General features: G+C 43.4%; 1 protein-coding gene across 1 annotated transcript in view; it reads left to right on the top strand.

Moving 5' to 3' along the window:
• LOC149355929 (protein arginine N-methyltransferase 7-like) overlaps positions 1-19,829 on the top strand; it is a 75,149-nt gene that overhangs the window by 36,298 nt on the left and 19,022 nt on the right. The window contains exons 10-11 of the mRNA XM_089584043.1: positions 1,972-2,096; positions 7,226-7,352. Of these exons, the coding sequence (XP_089440169.1) occupies positions 1,972-2,096; positions 7,226-7,352 (252 nt within the window). The remainder of the gene's footprint in view (positions 1-1,971; positions 2,097-7,225; positions 7,353-19,829) is intronic.

The raw sequence follows: 19,829 nt of genomic DNA, 5'->3' as shown, positions 1-19,829 counted from the left end.
GGCAAGCGTTAATGCGATGGTTCACGCTTTATCTCCCACAAAAGATATAGTGGCGAGAACAGTTGGTAGCCAGGTAATTAGTAACCGCTTGTGCCTCTCGCGCCGTAGATAGTGTCTCGGAACCATTGACATGGTCGGTTGTTGTCTTCCAGCAGCCATCCTTATGCTGACATTGACTGTTACGGAGCGGAGGTGGCAACAATGTCGATAGCTTTCGTCCTGGCATCCGATTTTTTACACGATACCGCTGTAGTGTGAGGCAGCCACCTGAGCTGGCATTTGACCTGCCACCATTGCATGCCATAGTGCTTTGTAGGAAAGCCAACCTAGCTGACGTTTACCACTTGTGTTTTTTTTTTGTGGCCTCTGCAATATCCACCAAATGGTGCTAAAACTACGGGAAAGGTCTTTCCCAGTTGCTGTTCTTTCACTGATTGAATTTTGCTTCTCCAGCGCGAATTTGTGGAGAAATTTCATAATACTAACTTTGGCTATGTCGAATCGTGTTTTTTTACCTATTCGCTATAAGGTGGTACCACTTTTTTGTTTTTTTTTATGTGAGTAAATCACCACAAATGATATGGCAGATATACTTTTTCTGTTACTGCAGTTTTCTTTCTGCATCTTTAAAGACATTTTTAGTTCGAACTAATAATGTCGAAAAGTGCATTTGACAAGCTATATTTTGATACATTACATTCTACTTCTAAATTTTTTTACTTGCTGTGACAAATTTGTTTAACACACATCGAAATGGCATTTTTTTATGTAGTACCAGAAAAACAATTTTAGCTTAAAAAGTTTTAGACTTACAAATTCAAACTTTTGGTGGCTGGTTAAGAAATATATTAAGAACATTTTTTTATATTTCAGAATGTTTTTACTGTTTTTTCAAAGGCATATTCTCTTGTCAATGCAATTTATTTCTCAATTTTAGACTGCGTGTTTTCGGATATTTTTTTTTGCAATATTCAGACAATAGTATTTGTGTTAAGTTGTCTTCAGGACGCATGTTCTATTGCCTTAATTTTTACGTATATTTCGCTTTTTTACATCTCGCATATTTTGCAGGAAAAAATTCGGTATCAGACCTGTCAAAACATTTATTTTTCCCATGGTAACGAAAGAGTTAACGGCCTTCCTTGCACAAGCATTTTTAATCTGTTACTCCTATGTTTGACGACATAAAGCTTTATATCCAATTTTGATGGAACAGTCATAACATTCTATTGAAAAGGCTTTTTCATGATAGTGCAGGAAGTCTTGCAGCACATCTTATGTTCTGAGATTAATTTTCAGAGCAAAGGTAATTTAGTTTCGACAATTTCTGCAAATAATGCCGTGGATCTGCAAGTGTAGCCTTTACTGGCTGTAGGGGGCTAATCTGTTTTGTTGAACATTGGGGGCCGTGACATTTCATATTTGAATAACACTGTCGAGCCTCTGATAATCAACTTTTGCTCTGTTCAGAGGCTGTGAATGCCAAGTTTTTGTATATCTGTTTTCTTGCCTTGCCTCAAAGCACCGGAGCTTAATTTGACTATTTAATTACAAGCCATTTATTACTATTAGTTTTTGATTTGGTCAGCACCAACTGCAGCCCCTGCTTGACATCACATTAAACCTGCTGCAGTATTGGTGAATAAGTGGGCTTGAAAATTTCTTACATGCTCTAACCTCCATCATGCCGTGGCATGTAGCTTGTCAGGTTCTGCATCACCGGTTTTTGATACACAGATGTCATGATTTTTGTTCTCATGTCACATTACTTGTCAATTTTTGCATGTATAGAAGTGTCAAAGCTGCTCACTGGCCAATACTGAAAATCATGTCCTTTGTTGGTCTCTGAAGTTTCATGTCTTTTAAATTTAATTCTCAGTTGCACTAAACCATGATGGTGTTTTGTTGTCACAAAATCTACACCATTTTCATTGCACATGTCTTAATAATTTTGCATTTCACTAATTGCAGTGGCGAGACCATTGGAAGCAAGGTGTATACTTCCCACCAAGTGAAGTGGAGGTTGATAAGGGACAAGAACTTTATTTGGCTGCATGCCACAATGAGTACGAAATGTGGTTCTCCACGTCCTTGAGGTGAGTTCATGCCGAGATTTACTAATGATTATGCCATATTTGCACACTCCATTTCATACATTGCAGTCAGCGCTGCCAGAGCTAGCGCGCCTGTTCACGCAGGCTAAGCCACGCCCAAAAACTGGTTCACCATACAGCCAAAGTGGACACAGGCATATTTTTTGCAACGAACCTTAAGTTCTATGACTGGCACCTCCTGGACTTCATTTTACCTCTTGCACATGTTTGTCCTGCAAAACGTCACGGTCTTGAGAAGTAAGAATCACGAGGTGGAATGATACGCAGCTGGTAGGGCGAATCTCTTACTGAATCCGCACCTAAAAAGTAGTTCAAACTCTGTGAAAATTATGGCCAGAGGGCCCGAACACTGAACACCTCATAGCTTCGATGTTCGTTGTAACAGATGTTCATTTCCTTCCAACTTTTCTAATTAGAGCCAAAAAAATATACTCAGACAAAAGTGGCATTTATATCCTTAAAAAGTCCATAGTGGACGTCCGTTTCTTCAAGGCAGACCCTAAATAGCCACTTTCTAGGCTCTCTAGCTTGGCCATGTGTTCCTGACGGAAACACCTGCTGCGGACGAGCTGCTTCAGTGACACGATAATGGCAGAAGTGATTGAGACATTCACGCCAATTGGTTATAGGTCGGCATCCTCATCAGCGACCCTCAATGCAGTGGTGAAGCTACCACAGCGCATATGAGAGCAGAACCTATGCTGTCTGTGCGCTGCCTGCACACAGCATCACAGCTCTGACTGGGCGGGCAACGGATGATACGTGACAGGGTGGGCCATTGATGCATACCTGATGCTTGGTATTTAAACGTGTCAGATCACCGTCATTGGTTGATCACTGGCCGTGTGCAGTAGCTCCATTTCCAGCGCTGCCCCTGTCTGGTGCTTTTACGCTTTTGCTTCTACTTAGCATGCTTTGCCTAGCCGGCTCACACGCACACACCAATTGACCTCTAGCCTGATGGAGTGGACTTTGCTAGCGGTTAACTGCAGTTGCAATGCTACTTTTATTAGCGGGTTTTTCACTCTCTCTCTTTCCCTCTTTTTTTTTCACCCCTTAACCGCTTCGGATGAGCTGCGTCCGAAGTCCTTGCCAAGCTGTCCCCAAACCGTTATGGACGACTGTAGCTCGTCCTCGCTGAACAGGTTCTTCCCTTCAGCGTTTCGGACGAACAGCACTCGTGTGTGGCTTAGATGGCATTTTGCTCGACAGATGGCAGCACTGATCTGTTAATTTCGTTTCATTCTACCACATAAACGTTTTTTTCTTATGGCAACCTGAGTTCTAAAAATGGCATCCGGCAGAGGCGATGCGTGTTTTGCTGAGCCATCTTCTCGGAAAAGACGCTTTTCTTTATCATCATCTTCTTCAGACGATGGTGATTCGGACACTGAAGTGTGCATTGTTTCAGGCAGCGAGGATTACAGTGATGACGTTGTGCTGATCAGTTCTTCCGATGAAGAGAGGACAGCTCAGAAGCGAACTTCGCGAGTGCACGTCAGTGGATTAAGATTGACGTCAGCAACATCCCTATGCGACCCCCTCGGTTTCCTTTTCTGGCAGTTCCTGGTTAGACCACTATACGCTTGCCTGATGGCTTGCTTGAATATATTTACCGCTAATTACCAGCAGGAAGTTGGTTTTCTGTATTGTGAGAAATAACAAATTTGAATATGCTAATTTGACTTCATGTTTGCTTCAAATATTTTTTAAAGATCCAATACATGCTTTTTATTCCAATAATAATCGAAATCAGGAATAAAAAAATAAGCAATTTTGTTAAGAAATTCATTGATATAACAAAACGGTGAAGGGGTTAAGGGAGGGTTGGTGGACACCTTTTTGTGGAAGATCACGGCAGCTGTTCGACATTCTTCGGTCTCCGCACTGGCGCACAGGGCACGTTTTTCGACCATAATGGCGAGAGAGAGAAAGAAGAAACTTTTTGCGTTTACTAATATACTTTGGCACAACAGGGTTTTTATTTTTTTTTCTCCTCTTGAAAGACAAAATGAAATCAGAATTTGACTTCCAGACCACAGCAGTTTAATTTGATTGGAGCATAAAGGAGTGTCATACAGTTGCCGAATGAGTTTTTGAACTTGGCAGGACCTGAAAAATACCCCAGATGTTCAGCAAATCAATTGTATATTGTGGGGTTTAATGTCTTCAAGTGAAAGAATGGTTTCCTCGTGGTGGTTGAATGATCATCATTAGTAACATTTTTTTTTACCTAAATAACTTTGTATCCATTGCCTGTGTAACTGAACATAAATATTTCATCTTTTTATGCACCAGGCACATGACGCAACAGCAGTTCCTAATTCTGTTTGCAGACGAGATCAGGAAGGCATAGAAACGTGTTCAAGAGTGGGTGTTTCCAGTGCTGCTGTTTCGATCTCCAGTGGCGGGGTCATGGGCTCCGATTCTAGTCCCTACTGCTCGCTGCTCTGTCTCCTTTAGTGCACTGTAACAGTGGGTCAAATAATCAAACAGACGAAATAAATCGGTGAACACATAAAAAAGCTGTTTGCTGAGAAAAACTGCCTCGAAAAAGGGCAATTTTCGCTATTTCTCTTATTCATCTTACAGTGGTTATGGCACTCGGCTGCTGACCTGAAAGATGTGGGTTCAGTCCTGGCTGCAGCAGTCAAATTTGATGCAGGCAAAATTCTAGAGGCCCGTGTGCTGTGCGATGTCAGTGCACGTTAAAGAACCCCAGTGGGTCGAAATTTCTAGAGCCCTTCACTACGGTGTCTCTCATAGCCTGCGCTGCTTTGGGACGTCAAACCCCATAAACCAAACCATCTTTTAGAATTGTCTTTTAGGCCGTATGGGTTAAGAAAAAGCACAAAACTCTAACACAAGCCTCAGAGCCAGCCCTCGAAGGCACACCTCATATAGCACTGCATGCATGCTCTCTTTTGCGGTATAGTCTGGTTTTTGTTTGCCCGGTTGTGTGTGCTCACTTCACTGCAGTGATGGAACTGCATCAGTAACAGTAATAAAATTCATGTTGCATATAAGCACGTGGAGCATCATTTGAGATATTTCCAGAAAGTTACTGTTAGTGTTAAAGTTCAGCGTCGTAAAAAAAATCGTCGGTTGTGGCTGCAGCATTTATGGATGATTTAAAACATCACGAAAAGTTTTATGGGGCATTTTAACTAACTGCCAAAGCTAGACTCGCATTACTTGAGCATTGTTGTACTGAGAAGAATCTACCACTGTGCTGATTGTGGTTAAAATGTGACATTTGCAAGCCTATCTCAGGGCAGTGTGCAGCTGATATGTGAACACTAAGTGGGTTACGTCTTGACGAGAAAGCTGAGTTTGACCGCAATTCCTGTGCCAGCACTGCTTTCCAGCTGTTGCGAGGGAACGTAGAGGGATGATGCCGTTCACATCGTAGCCTGAGCTGCCACTTCTCGTTCATTTTGCAAGCTTTCTCGTTCCGATTTTGTTCCTCTGCTGGCATTGTCCAAGCTAGAATCTTTGAAAGAAGACAAGAAAATGGTACCTGGTGGCTTTAGCTTTTAAGGATGTCATTTTTGCATTTTAATAGTTTTATTAATATATATCGTTATATTTCACTGTCAATAAAAATTGCTGTGTTCAGCAACTATTTTTTATTTGAAAATTCAGGGTGCTTTTGATTTTTTAAATAAAGAGTGCTGTAGTGACGGAATATCTGTTTAGGGTGTTTTTTTCACTGAACTTGCCAACTCCAAAAGGCAAAATTTTTCGATGAAACGCAATTTTTTTCTTCTACAAAAGCTGCAACATCTGCTACAAAATGTTGATTTGCTGCTACAAATTACAATTTCTTCTGCCTTAAAAGCTGCTAGAAGAAGCCTGTGTTAGGTCCGCCACTGTGTGCTCAGCCAATCAACTTTCAGAATTGTTACCTCTGCGGTGGGGATGCGCAGGGTTAACCACTGTGTGCTTGGTAACATTTACATTATTCCTGTCTTACAAGCCTTAGCTGTCAAGATAACCTTATGCTGGTTTCCTGGAAAGGCATCTGGGGATTAATGAATTTCCTGGTCAGCTTAATTTTGAGGTGTGCTCTATTTCTGTGGAGTTCCTTTTACCATGTCTCTGTTTATGCCTGATGTTGACATGTTTGAGTGTGCCTTGCAAGGTATGCATAGCAGCTGCAAGGCTTTCGCCGAGATGACTACTATTATAAAATTTGCTCTTACAGTTTTTTTATTATTATTATTATTACCTTGGTTTGAGAAGTCCATGCACAAGCTTGCATTTACGTTGCACCAGAAGTAGCACCATGACTGCTTTTTTCAGTTTATTTGGTTGCCGATTTGTGATGCCCAGTCATTTTCAACTTTTTCTTAAAGGGACACTGAGGACAAACTGAAGTTTGCTTGTGTTGACATATCACCTAATTCTTATGAGAGACACTGCTTTTACTGAAAATAGAGCTTTTATTAGCTAGAAAACGCCTTTTATTAGCTAGAAAATGCTTAAAAATGAAATGCAGGTGTCTCCATCACCGGCCAGTTCTATGTGAACAACAGTGTGTGGGTGTTTTTTTTGGCATGGATCCTAGAGGCTCGGAGGCTACACCACTATTCACTTAAACATGGTGATCACGAAGCCCATTTTGGTGTAGGCACCACAAGTTTGAATTGGGGGGTACAAAAATTTTTAAATGCACTTTTCCCAGGAATAAATGCATCTTCTGCTGTCTGAAAAACATCAACATACCCAGAAAGAGCCATAAAAGCGGTTTTTACTAAAAACAAATTTCTTGGAGTGGTCCTCAGTAAATCAAAAGTGTTAGTACCACTGCAGTGGTTCTAAGGTACCACTGCAGTGGCCTTGGCTCTCTTGGGTGCATTGTAATATGTCATGAATGTGTTTCATTCTTAAAAGCTTAATTTAGTGGCAAGTTGAACGATCATTGTCGTTTTCCAGTTTTTGTACACCATTTTGCCATGAGTTTAAAGGCAGAGATAAAATTTTCAAGGCCATGTAAGTGCTGACCAGATTGCATTGCTGCACCACCTAGTGGCTTAGTGCTTTCCTGTTGTAACCATGCCAAGCATTGTGTATGTTATGCAACACATGCTGCGAATTCTCCTCTGCAGTGACTACGACGAGCCACCTCCAGTTCCCAACTGTGTCTGTGACCTTCATGGGGCATTAAGTCATTCAAGGATAGGTATGCTGAATGATGAAGCGAGAAACGCAAAGTACATAGCAGCACTAACTAAGGTACGTACAGCCTTTAGGTGGCTTTGGCATGTAAGTTTCATATTTCGGTTTCGTCTTTTGGTATCTTGCCATTAATTTCTGCTTATTTGCATGGGCCATTTCGTAACTGATCCCATCGAGGGGCGACCATTGCCACACTTTTCTTTTTGTTTCAAAAGTTCAATTTTTGAGAGTTGAGCACTCCACTGAAGTATTTTTCCTGAAAAGAAAAATGCCATGAATATCATTCAGATTTTTTGAGTGCCAAACTAGGTGTACTAAAAGTTTTCCACACAGCAGATATGTTGCACTTCACTTAAACTTTCTTTGCCATAATCTGCAATTGGTGCTCTTACATTAGAAATACCTTTTAGATGACAACTGTCAGTTTATTACATGAAAAGTTGATGTTAATTTTATTGCGTTGGCCATGAATCATGCTCTGTCCTGGAACTGTTTTATTTTATTTTTTTACAGTACCTTTTCACATGTGAGCGCGTAATGGCAGTTCAGGAGCAGACACATCAAGTATTTTTGACAATTTTTTTAATGGTGCATAACTCAGGAGACATTTCTATGCATAGATCACCACGAGGAATTTGCCTGTGCCTGCTAAATATTTTATACTAATTCAATTTATTTCTCTAGTTTTGGGTTCAACTGCCGACAGATGTCTGTCATATCACAGATGAGTTGATGCGATGTTGAGGTCACATGAGGCTTTCAAAACATCAATGAAACTGCTGCTTTTTCATTTTAATTTGCTCCAGCTCTTATACCAGCCTGTCCTAATAGCTGGAACAACAGCAAATGAACAAAAAGCTATTACACCGCTGTTTTTGCATGCTTCACTTGATACTGCTTTTTGAACTCATCTATGGCACCATAGCCACCGTTTGGCAGGTGAAACCGAAGCCAAAACAACTTGAGAGAAAAACTGAATTAAAGGTCATTTAGTGGGCGTAAGTGAATTCCACATGGCAATCCATGTTTTTTTTCAAGTCTTGTGCATCATTACAAAAAAGAGCACACACACCACAAAATGTGGTGTGTTTTTTTGTGATATCAAATCACGAAAATCTAAAAAAATTAGATTTTAGAAATTATCAGAGCTGGTATTTAAAGTCTTTTAAAAAGCGCATCCCGAAAACTTTTTCCTGACTTTCCCCGAGTGTCATTAACAGATGTTTTTGTGACTGTAGGTAGCAAAAAATGTGGCTGAAGTCTCTGCAAAAAGAGGCTGGTTTTAAGTCCGATAGTTCCGCTTTTGCACTCCCGCTTACGACAAGATTGGTGTCACCGGAAAGCTGGTTTCACCTCAGTTCTCCTTCCATGGGAATTGCGTGTCCGTGATGAGAAACAAACGTACAAAAAGTTGAAATGTGGTGGCCTCTTGAAAGCCACTGTGTGGTGTTGATTGGTCTGGTGTTGGTGTTTATTGGTCTACACTGTGTGTGGCTGCTGATCAGTGCCCTTTCTTGGGCCATCTGCTTCTATGGTATGTGTGCGCGCTTTTGTGGACTTATCAGCTGTTCTTGAATCTGCTGCTGCTAATCTATGAGATAGCACTCCTTTTTTGCGCGAGGGTCTGTGCGCCATTCCTTTCAAACATTCTTTTGAATAAAACTTGAGTGACTGCAGGCTCCTTACCATGTTTTTTTGTCACGCCAGGCTTTCTGCAAGTTTGGTAAAAGCAATGACTTATATAAGAATTTGATGTCAAACCCACCTAAGATATTTCAATAAAATTTTGTAGTTATTAGTAGACTTCCCAATAAGAATGCCAAATTTCATTGTTTAATGCCAAAAAAAAATGAGGTTCACCACCAAGAAAGTTGTTCTGACTTATCTTTAGCAGTTTAAAGTGGTGTTTAAAGCTGTTTCATGGTGGTATAAATAGTGTAATGAAATAATCAGAATGCTAACTCTCAAATTTAAGCAGATTGATTGTTGAATGGGAAATAAACTTCCTGGAAACATGTACCCTGCCTATTTCTAAGCCTTGCTTTATATGCATGACGGAAGCCAAAAGTCAAGGAAACCAAGTGGTACAGAGGATGTTTTTTTTTAAATTTGTTGCGTTCATCAATGGTAGATTAATAAGGTAATTATTTTAAACATAAATGATTAGAAAGCAGAAGAAAGAAACAGCCAAATACCGCTGGTGGGATCTGAACCCACCACCTCCGAATTTTGCATCCGGTGCTCTGCCAATTGTAGCTCAGATGCCTTTCTCTGTCGGCTTTTGCTCGGTTGCTCATTTCTTTTTGAATTTTTTCCCCTTTATAATTCTTGGTCGACTTTTTTTTTGTTTTTTTTTTCGTACAGCATTTGCTTTTGGGCACAGGCTAATCTCAGTCACGTTTTCGAATTGCGCTCTTCTGGAGCTGCCTTTGCGCAACACAAGCAGTGGATTTTGTAGACAGTAAAACATTTTTTTTAGTCCTTTGCAAGCAAGATAATATCCCATGACAAAATTTGAGTGTATCTCTTGTCAAGCCACGGTTGATGCAAGCAAAAAAATGCACAATTTCTTGCTCTTTCCATTCTCTTTTTTTTTATTTGTCTGGTCAGCAAGAAATGGTCTCCCCCCCTTTTTCTATGAATTTCAGGTGGCGGGGGGTGACTTGGGATGTTACAGTACTCTTGCAAAATTTGAGTTATATCTCCAGAAATTTGTTTTCTAATATATATTTTCCTTCTTAGTTTCGTAAAAAGCTGTAGAGTACAGAAAATTTGGCAGAAAGCTGGTTGAACATTCACTGCGTTGTTACTAGCGTGCTACAAGTTGGCATTTTTTTTTTCTTGCAAATCGCATACTATTTGTTTGGAATTTTTGTGATGCAGTGTCTGTTGACATATCTAGAGTGAGAAGAAAACTTCATGCATGGAATTTCAAGCTCACAAATGTGAAAAACAAAGAATATCTTGACGTGCAGTATGGTCCTGGGACTGCAGCAAAGCAAACCGGGTCGAAATAGTTAAGACAGTGACAAAGAAATCTTTTTTCCCAAGGTGAGCATCTAGGCACAAAAGAGAGAAAAAATCAGTGATTGTGGGAGCTTTTCCTCGCAGTGCACAGCCACCGCAGTTCACTAAATAATTTTGTTACAGTACTCCCTGGTTGATTTCAGCAGTGAAACTTCGGGACTGCATAAAAATTATGTGTACAAGTGGATACATCAGTTACCAAGAAATGAGTCTTTTAGCCATTTTTCGAGATTTCAGAGCTGCGTACCCTCTTAAAATGAAAGCGAAATAACTTGAGCAATAGCATGAATTATAAATCGTTCAGCGGGCACAAGCAAATTCCACATGGCAATCTATGTTTACTGGTGTTTTGTGCATCATTCATTTGGTGTCCCTCTTCCTTTAAGGTATAAGGCCACTTTGAAAACTTGATATGTTTGAGTTTCATTTGTGAATGAACTGCAGAAAAAATTATGTTCCTAATTAACACTGTTCCAAAGGTACCGCCAAAGTTGTAACCTCCTGCACATCTCATGAAACCAAACAAAGTTCTCCAGCGAAATAAGTACTTAATTTTTGCATTATTATAGTTACTTTTTCTTGTTAATTTTTCAGATTAGACTAATGATAAATGTTTATTGCCATCTATGTCTGTTTTTTTTACTTAATCATTTGGCTGCCCACAAAAGAGATGCAAGGTGTTTGTAACAGATTGGATGATGATGTCAGCCTAACAGCACTGCAGTTTGGTTTCTCTGATGCTGAGTGTCATTTCAACAACGACAACAGATGGATGCTAGTCATTTTGAAGCACATCGGGATCAAACCTGGTGTGCACACTCTGAAAGCTTGCCTGACAGGTGACCAACAGAGTATCTGGAAATCTTCCTGTTGGTCTACTATTGCCACAAAAAAGAAAAAGAAAAAAAAAGTGTGTTGCAACATGAGCAAAAGCAAGAGTAATGAGAAACTATGCTGCAGATATGGTGGATTTTAACCATCTTGGACACTGGTTTATGGAATTTGCAGGGATTCCTAACATTCTCAGTTGGTTTCCTTGAAACTTGCTTTTTTGCCATTCTTTCATATGCCAACAATCCTGTCTTTATTCCTGTTAAAGATTTTGTATTTAAATTTTTTGCAGTGATTTGTTTGTATATTGAGCTGTGTTTTGAACCACAAAAAGTAAAATCAGGCAACTTTTTTTGTTATTGCTGCATATTTTCTCAAGAGATACTTATAGGAAAATCATTGTTCTTGGTCATTCTAGTAAAGTTCAGTGACAATTGGTGTTATCATGATTATTCTATTTTGGTTCATTGCACAGCTCATGTCTTTAAGTATGCAACTGGAAAAGCAATTTTCCAAGCTATGAATTGAATTACTACTGCCGTAAGATGTATATTTAGTACATTTTTTAAAATATAAAGTTTTTATTTTCATCTGGTTTAACATTCTTAATAGGATAAAACAATGTGCTTTTTAAAATAGACCACTCAGCTATTGCTTGTCATCATCATCATCAGCCTGACTACGCCCACTGCAGGGCAAAGGCCTCTCCCATGTCTCTCCGATTAACCCTGTCCTTTGCCAGCTGTGGCCACCGCATCCCCGCAAACTCCTTAATCTCATCCGCCAACTTCTGCCACCCCCTGCTATGCTTGCCTTCTCTTGGAATCCACTACGTTACCCTTAAGGACCATCAGTTACCTTTCCCTTTTTTACTAACATTTTTTCTCAACATGAAGTTGCAACAAGCCTGTGGGGATGACATTTAGGCCTTCCCTCACTCCGTCTGGTATTCTCCAGCTTTGAAAATTGAGCTGATGCATTAATAATAACACCTTATTACTTACAAAGCCCAAAAGAGTTTTACCTTCCAGTAATTGCCCCTCACCATTGTCTTAAAGGGCTATGAAACGCATTCTGATGAGAGCACATAAACTCGCTCAGCGACTACATGGTGCTGTCATGCACGCCTGAGCCACATATATTACACTTCTACATGTAGCACAGAACCTACAATTGTGCTTGAAAGTTGGCAAGCCCTTCCCTGCGACTTTTTCAAACTCGCGCCCTCCTCAGTCTCATGCTCCTGTGTATGCCGGTTAACATTCTCCTGCCCACAGGAAAAGTGGTAGTTCTTTGGGTGGTATATTAAATATTTTTCTGCCCTCATCAGAATATGCTTGGTACTAAAGTGTATAGTATTAGTTTTTAGGGGAGGAAGTTCTTTTTCCAATAGTATCGGTCTCGTATCAGCCGTTGCTGTGGCTCAGTGGTTATGGCGCTCGGCTACTGACCCGAATGACGCAGGTTCATTCCCGGCCATGGTGGTCGAATTTTGATGGAGGCGAAATGCTAGAGGCCCATGTACTGTGCGATGTCAGTGCATGTTAAAGAACCCCAGGTGGTCGAAATTTCCAGAGCCTTACACTTCCAGAGCAGCCATGACGTCACGGATACACTTCCAGTAGCTGTGAAAATTGTCCACTTGTGCCGCCGTGCGACCCTCTTCGGGCAAGCGTGAGCCAGGGAATTGCCTTCGCACATATGGTTTCAATTTACCTCTGCCGCCTCTTTCTGTTGGGAGTTCGGAAACCACTCGAGATAATCCAGGAAGGCGAAGAGAGACCGGAGAGACCCTGCCGACACTGCCACTGGGGTGCTGGGTGCGACAACCGGAAGTCACAAACCGAACATCATCGAATGACATATTCATGGGCAGGGCCCTGTCCCTGAGCTGTTTTCTTAATTTTTTTCCTCCCGGGGAGAGGAGAAGCATCATTTTTAATCACCTATAACTTTGTTGTTATTGATGCTAGCTCAAAAATTCTTGCGCTGCGGCGACGAGTGATGGATTGCCTATCTTTACGTAATCTCAATTAATTTATTGCATAGTTCCTTTAAACGAGCACTCATCACCTGACTGCAGAGCTTTTTCAAGCACCACTATGTGGAGAAAAAATGAAACTAGCAACTGAGAGAATAGTTCTTCTATTACTCACTGGATGGCTCTAGATGTCAAGGGCCACTTTGAAAGCAGGAGAACATAAATTTGAAACCATCCATTGCAGACTATCGATGGGGATAGGCGTGGACAGGAAAGTGTAGGTGGCTATTGGTTAGATTCTTTCAGACATTAAGCAGCTGCCGTGGCCGCTGCCAGTTCGCTGTGCCACTCCGGCAAATTGGGAAGCTGTGCCCTTCGCGGAATTCCTGCACACTTTGATGGAAGAGCTCTGACCTTTGAGCGTGCAAAAAGTGACAAGAGGAGAGGGAAAGGCATGCAGGCACTGAAATTCAAACTTTGACCACAGGTAACTCAGCTTCTACAAAGTGCATTAAAAAAATTCTTGCTGGAGGATATTCGGGAAGTGGCATCCTTTAACATCCCAGTCATACTGTAGCTTTCTTCAGAGCCCCTTTAAAACGTGGGCATTCCTCTTCCATTCTATGAATACATGTGATGGGCCAGTCTCATTTCTGTCACGGTGCTTTGCACTGAGGACAAATAGGGGCTTACAAGTAGTACTTTTTCTAAACCGAACCAAATAGGAATAGTGTAGCTAAAAACTCAATCAAATGCGAATCAAACTATTTTCGTGAATCACAAAATGAACAAGGGAGGGGAAAACCTCAGTTTGCTAGAGCCAACGTTTCGACAAGGGGACTTGTCTTCGTCTGGGCAAAGCGTTCATCATCGGCAGGGATTATATAGGGCCTTCGCTCCGATGAGGAAGGCCCCGGGGGTGGGGAAGGAAAGTGGTGTGGGAGGGGATGCGTGTCAGGAAGGGGAGGGAGGTGAATCATCATTCGCTAGGCTGCAATAGTGCAACAACCTATATCCGGGGGGTATGCAATGAACAAAAGGCTTTGAAGGGGCTGTGACGGGGGGGGGGAGGCGCTGGGTGAACCTGCAAAACTCAGATAAAAGGATTAGTCAGCGTGGTACAGGGAAATGATAACAAGGGAAAAAAAGGGGGGGGGGGCTGGCACTGGAAGGAGAAAGGAAGGGGGGCATTATTCACACTAAACAAAATAAGAGTGCAAAATGACCAAGCGCTAGTGGCTGCACCTCTAACTTGTGGAATTAATTAATAATGCTTTCAAATAACAGGTCTGCACTGGGGGTGTGCAGCATGAAATGGTGTAGTATTAATTCTATGAATGTCTTGTCATACACATAAGGAAATTACTTTTTTGCAACTATGAATAAGTTAGTCACACATCTCAGTGAGAGGCAAAAGATATTGTCACGTAGCAGTTGGTGTTGCCTAGACGGCAGGGAGACGCCAACAGCAAGAAGTTCTGAGAAACTGCAACAGCAAAGAGAGGCGGCCGGAGTGGATCGTCAGTTTCTTCGCCAAAACACCAGCATGGTGCACGAGCTACTTGCCAAGCAGCTGCCTAACGGCTATTGTTGCAGATGTGGCATTACCCTCCCTCTTGGAAAAAGCATCGGCCTGATGCTTTAACAAGACAATAGGGAGAACAAAAAGAAAAACAAAACTGAGTAAGGCGCGGCACTCAGCCACTAAATGTCTCGTGAAAAGTGGGGCTTCATCCGTGCGACATGCACAATCTCAGGTCTTAGCTGACGGAGAACTCTGTAGGGGCCAAAGTAATGCTTTAGCAGTTTTTTGAAAAGACAGCGGCGTCGAATGGGGGTCCATACCCACACCCTGTCATCCTGCACGAATGTCACCAGTCTGTGGGTGAGGTTGTAACGCCGAGCATCACGACCTTGTTGGTTCAGGATGCATACTCTCGCAAGTTGTTGAGCTTTTTCCGCACAAAGAGTAAATTTCTCGGTGCCAACTTCGGGATCGTGGCCACCATGGGGCAGCATTGCTTCCGACATTGTCAACACTTCGCGGCCATACAGTAGAGAGAAAGACGTCCTCCGCGAGGTTTATTGTTGAGCCGTGTTATACGGGAAAGTAATATATGACAAGATATCGTTCCAAGATCGATGATCGATGTCAGCGACGTTCCATCACGTACGTTCCATAGTTCCATAACTCCTCACAGCACCCGTAGGGAGCAGGCAGCCTGTTGCCATCCCCACCACCACAGCGCTGCAACCGCGGGTTGAGCTAGGAGAGCGAGAGTCGTCTGCTAACGTGCAGCATTTTGCACGAGCACTCGCATTCGAATCATCGCTGCACGACTGCTGTTTTTTGTTTCTGGCTCTTGCCCAGAGGTATTAAGGCGAAAGCCTTTAATGGCTCATACTGTCATGACCAAGACGTATTAGCAAATTTGTCTGCATTTCAGATTGGTCGAAATGGTCGTGACGTCACTGCACGCGAATTTTGACGGGTGTCCACCGAAATATGTGAGACAGTTACTGCGCAATTTCCTTTCCTCAAATACAATTTTCGACTGGTGTCCACCGTGGTGAGACAGTTACTGCGTAATTTCCTTTCCTCGAATACAATTTTCGTTTTCTTTATTATGGCCCTTCTTTCTCTTCTTTCACTCTACTTCCTCCCTTCCTGTGCGGTTCAGGTGTCCACCGAGATGACAGAGAATTACTGCGCCATTTCCTTTCCTCAAAAAGCATTGTGTTCAAAGGGCAACGCGTTGCGCCGAACGGGTGGTGGCGTTCCGTGGACTCCCTGGCAGCGCTACAACACGCTGTTACGTTCCACTCCTAAAGGCAAAGATTAAGTGTCATTAATTGGCAGTTAAAAAATGCACCAACAGGATGTGAAGTGAACAATCGCGTAGCAGAATGCAGCACTCAGGCTTTCGCCTTTCACCACTTTAGCCGCTAAAGTTCCTCGTAATTTTTTCGTAACATATGTGTGCTTAGCGCGTTTGCAAACTTAACAGCGGTATTCTGAGCAGTGTCACAAGCGGCCGTTTTGTACGGGCAATGACAAAATGCATGCTTCGATTCTGCTTCTCGTGAGATGAACCTAACCTTGCTACTTCAATAGGTTCGGATTATCCGCCGAACCAGTTTTTCGCAACTGGCTGTTGTGTCACGCATTTCGCGCAAAATTACGTTTATATTTTATTGCAGCAATACTGGTGCAAATAAAACTTGCCGCTGTCTCAGTGGCTACGGCCCACGGCTGCTTTCCCGAAAGCCACGAGTTCGATACCAGTGTAGGCGAACTGCAAGAGTAACTCAAAGCCCTTGGCATTTATATAGAAAAATTTTATTCACAAACCCAGTAAACATCGTTGTTGACAGATTTGCTGTCAACTAATATTTGTCAGACAAGCTTCGCCTTCTTTCGCTCTCTTTGAGCTCTAACGGCTCGACTATTTTCCAAGCACTTTGCTCGCGCAAAGAAGTGCATGCATGTCACTAAATAAAAGTAAATTAATTGAGCTGTGAACACCTCAGCATGCTCTGGACAACCAACACCATTCCTTCCTTTTTTTACAAGAGAATCCAGCACGTTCCAAAACAGGTTGCCGAACAACTCGCCCTTTCTAGCCTGTTTTCTAGTGCCCTCTACCATGCTTACACAGGCAAACATCTTTTCGGAAGGGTACGCGAGACTGCCACTGACATACCCACACTCAATAATGAGCATAGCCTCATGCGGCTGAGAATCCTGCCTGCCAAGTGCGTCCACTTTGCAGAGTTCACATTACGTTTTCTTTTCCATTTTGAAAGCCACATATCCTGCCAAATAATACAAGGCTGTTTCTTCTGGTGATGGAACACTCTATTTGTGGTCGTTGGAAGCATTGGAGAGGTTCCTGAAAGGTATCGCGAGACCTGTTCTTTCATAGCCTTTTTCTGGAGGAGGGCATCGCGACACTTTTTTCCGAGGCTCTTCAAGGCGCTAAGTAAAACACGATCAGTTCCCGTCTCACAGTTCCCTTTCACAGCTACTTCAACAAGCTCCGGATCGGATGGCGGGGCAAAAAAGTGGCTTTTCTCCGGGTTGCTCTTGTACCCACTGGTACAGCTGGGCACGAAGCAGGTCGGCATCATCACGCTCGAAAGCTGCTTCACAACCAGCAGCGTTTGTTGTTCTGAGTGCACGATAGGGACCACATGTTCGCAGAGTGCACAGGAGCACAAATGGACAAAAAAAGGCAACAACGACAAACACGGGCACGGGCTAAGTAGTAACTGCAGGAGAGTGGCCACGCGCGTGCCGGCGACCACGCAAACCTCGACTGCAGTGCCCTCTCACCGCCCGGGTACAAGCAGTGCCCGCTTTCAGAGGAGGAGTTAAGGAACTAAAAAAGTATCTATAAACGTTGCCCATGATGGCTGATGACATGGCCCAGGAAAAGGAGCTCCTCATCACCAAAGTGGCATTTTTCGGGCTTTAACGTCAGGCTGGCAGATCTTACAGCCTGTAGCATGGTCAAGAGGCACTGGAGGTGTTCTTCGAACGTTGGCGAAAATACAACATAGTCCAGGTACACCAAGCACGTTTGCCATTTCAGGCCGGATAAAACAGCATCCATCATTCTTTCAAATGTTGCCAGAGCCGAAGACAAACCGGAAGGAAGGACCTTGAACTCATAAAGGCCATCCGCCATCACGAACTCTGTCTTCTCGCGATCCCGCTCGACAACTCCAATCTGCCAATAGCTACTTTTTAAGTCCAACAAAGAAAAGTAGCGCACGTGCCACTGCCTATCAAGAGAGTTGTCAGTGCATGACAATGGGTAGATGTCTTTTTTTGTGACCTGATTAAGCTTCCAGTAGTCAATGCAAATCATAGACTGCCATTTTTTTATTTAACCAAAACCACAGGCGAAGCCTAGGGCCTCCTCGATGGCTGGTTAACACCATCCCGCAGCATTTCTTGTACTTGCCGAGCTACGGTCGAGACAGAGTAGGGGTTTTGTCGAACCAGTTGGGTACTGTCACCCGTTATTATGTGATGTTTAGCGAGAGGCATCTGTTTGACTGCCAACATAAATGAGAAACAGTCTTGGAACTGATGCACAAAGCCTACTACTCTTTCCCTCTCAGCAGAAGGTAAGCCTGGGTTCACATCAAGGACCAACTGGGGTGTTGGAGAGGTGGATATTTCACTCTGGAGGGCAAGACAGTTGTAAGTTTCGGCGATGTCCTCGAAATATGCGACCGTGGTACCCTTGGTGATGAGTTGCCGTTCAGTCCTGAAATTTGTTAGGACATCGGCCAGGCCATTGGTTAAAATTGCGATATCTCACGCAACATAGACCCCATGAGAGAGCACAAGCACAGTGTTCTGTTCAGTAACACCGTCTGCACTGTACTGGTCATCAAAAATGACTGTAACGAGAGCATCGTGTAAGCATAGTCACATCTGCGTTGATGATGCGCAGAGCCACTCTGCGTGGTTCATTGTCAGCTGAAAGTGTTCCAGGGGTCGTAAATGTTACCAGACAGCCAGGAACATTTATGACTGCACAATGCTCGCACAAGAAGTCCATTCCGAGGATCAGGTCCTCGCAGCAGTGGGGCACCACAAAATATCCAATAAAAGCAGAGTTGGACATGGCAAATCAAACCGAGCACCACCCAAGGTGACCACCAACAGTACAGATTTGTGGTTCATTCCATTCTGTTTTCACCTTGTTGAGGCGATCCATGAGCTGCTTGCTCATTATCGAAAAGTCCGCGCCTGTATTAACTAAAGCCGTCACTGGGTGCCCATCAACGTGAATGCGGAGGTCAGTGCTAAAAACTGTATCAGTGTCAGGGGAATTTGATGTCGCAGAATCAGGCTGCTGCATCATTGGGATCTTAGCATCGCGCTGCAGCATTATTGGGGGCTGTTCGGAATATCTGCCATCAGCAATCTTCCCCCCTGAGGTCGCCGCTTTCAGTTTCTCCCAGTGAGGGCTTGAAGACCACCCCTTAGTCCATCTGTGAAAGCCCGGCAGCTGGGCAACGTGTAGTGCGCAGGAGACGGAGATCATGGTCGGCTTGTAGGGGAAGTGTCACGGGCAGCAAGGTATTCCTTGATTTCACAGGGTCACTCACCGAAACGGGGACAGGGAGCATCACATGGGAAACCCTGCGGCCATATTTCGCAGTAGGGGCAACGGCGATACGGGTGGCCGGCTTCCCTGCAATGATAGCAGAGCGTCTGCTGCTTAGAAGTGCACCAGACAGCCGCCTTCCGGGCCAGTGGGCGCAATGCAGGTCCTTGCTGGGGCCGCTGATAGAATAATGGCGGTGGAGTGGTCAGCGGCAGTAGGTGGTCAGGCAGACGTTGCACACGTGGCAACTCGGAACAAAGAGCCACGGTATAGGTTTTGGGGCGGGGCTCCGGCATCAATTGAGGCGGTGAAAATGCGTGCCGGATCTCGTTGCGCAAGACTTTGGTAACAGCCATGGCTATCGGATCAGGCAAGCTGAGGTTCAGTTTCTGTAGCTCTTCACGGAGCACTGCACGTATCAGTTCACACAAAGACGAAGAGTCGTTAGACACGCACACTGCTGCATGGCTCACCGCACAAGGAGTCATTTTGGAAGCAGTGTTGCTACAAGGCCCACTCAATGGCGGTAGCTTCTTTTATGAAGTCTGCTGCAGTCTGTGGGGGATT

Source organism: Amblyomma mixtum, chromosome 3 (genome assembly GCF_055824585.1).
Source record: "Amblyomma mixtum isolate Tamu chromosome 3, ASM5582458v1, whole genome shotgun sequence".
Taxonomy (NCBI): Eukaryota; Metazoa; Arthropoda; class Arachnida; order Ixodida; family Ixodidae; genus Amblyomma; species Amblyomma mixtum.
Note: the sequence above shows the minus strand (reverse complement) of the source record. Positions and strands in the feature narration are given on the sequence as shown.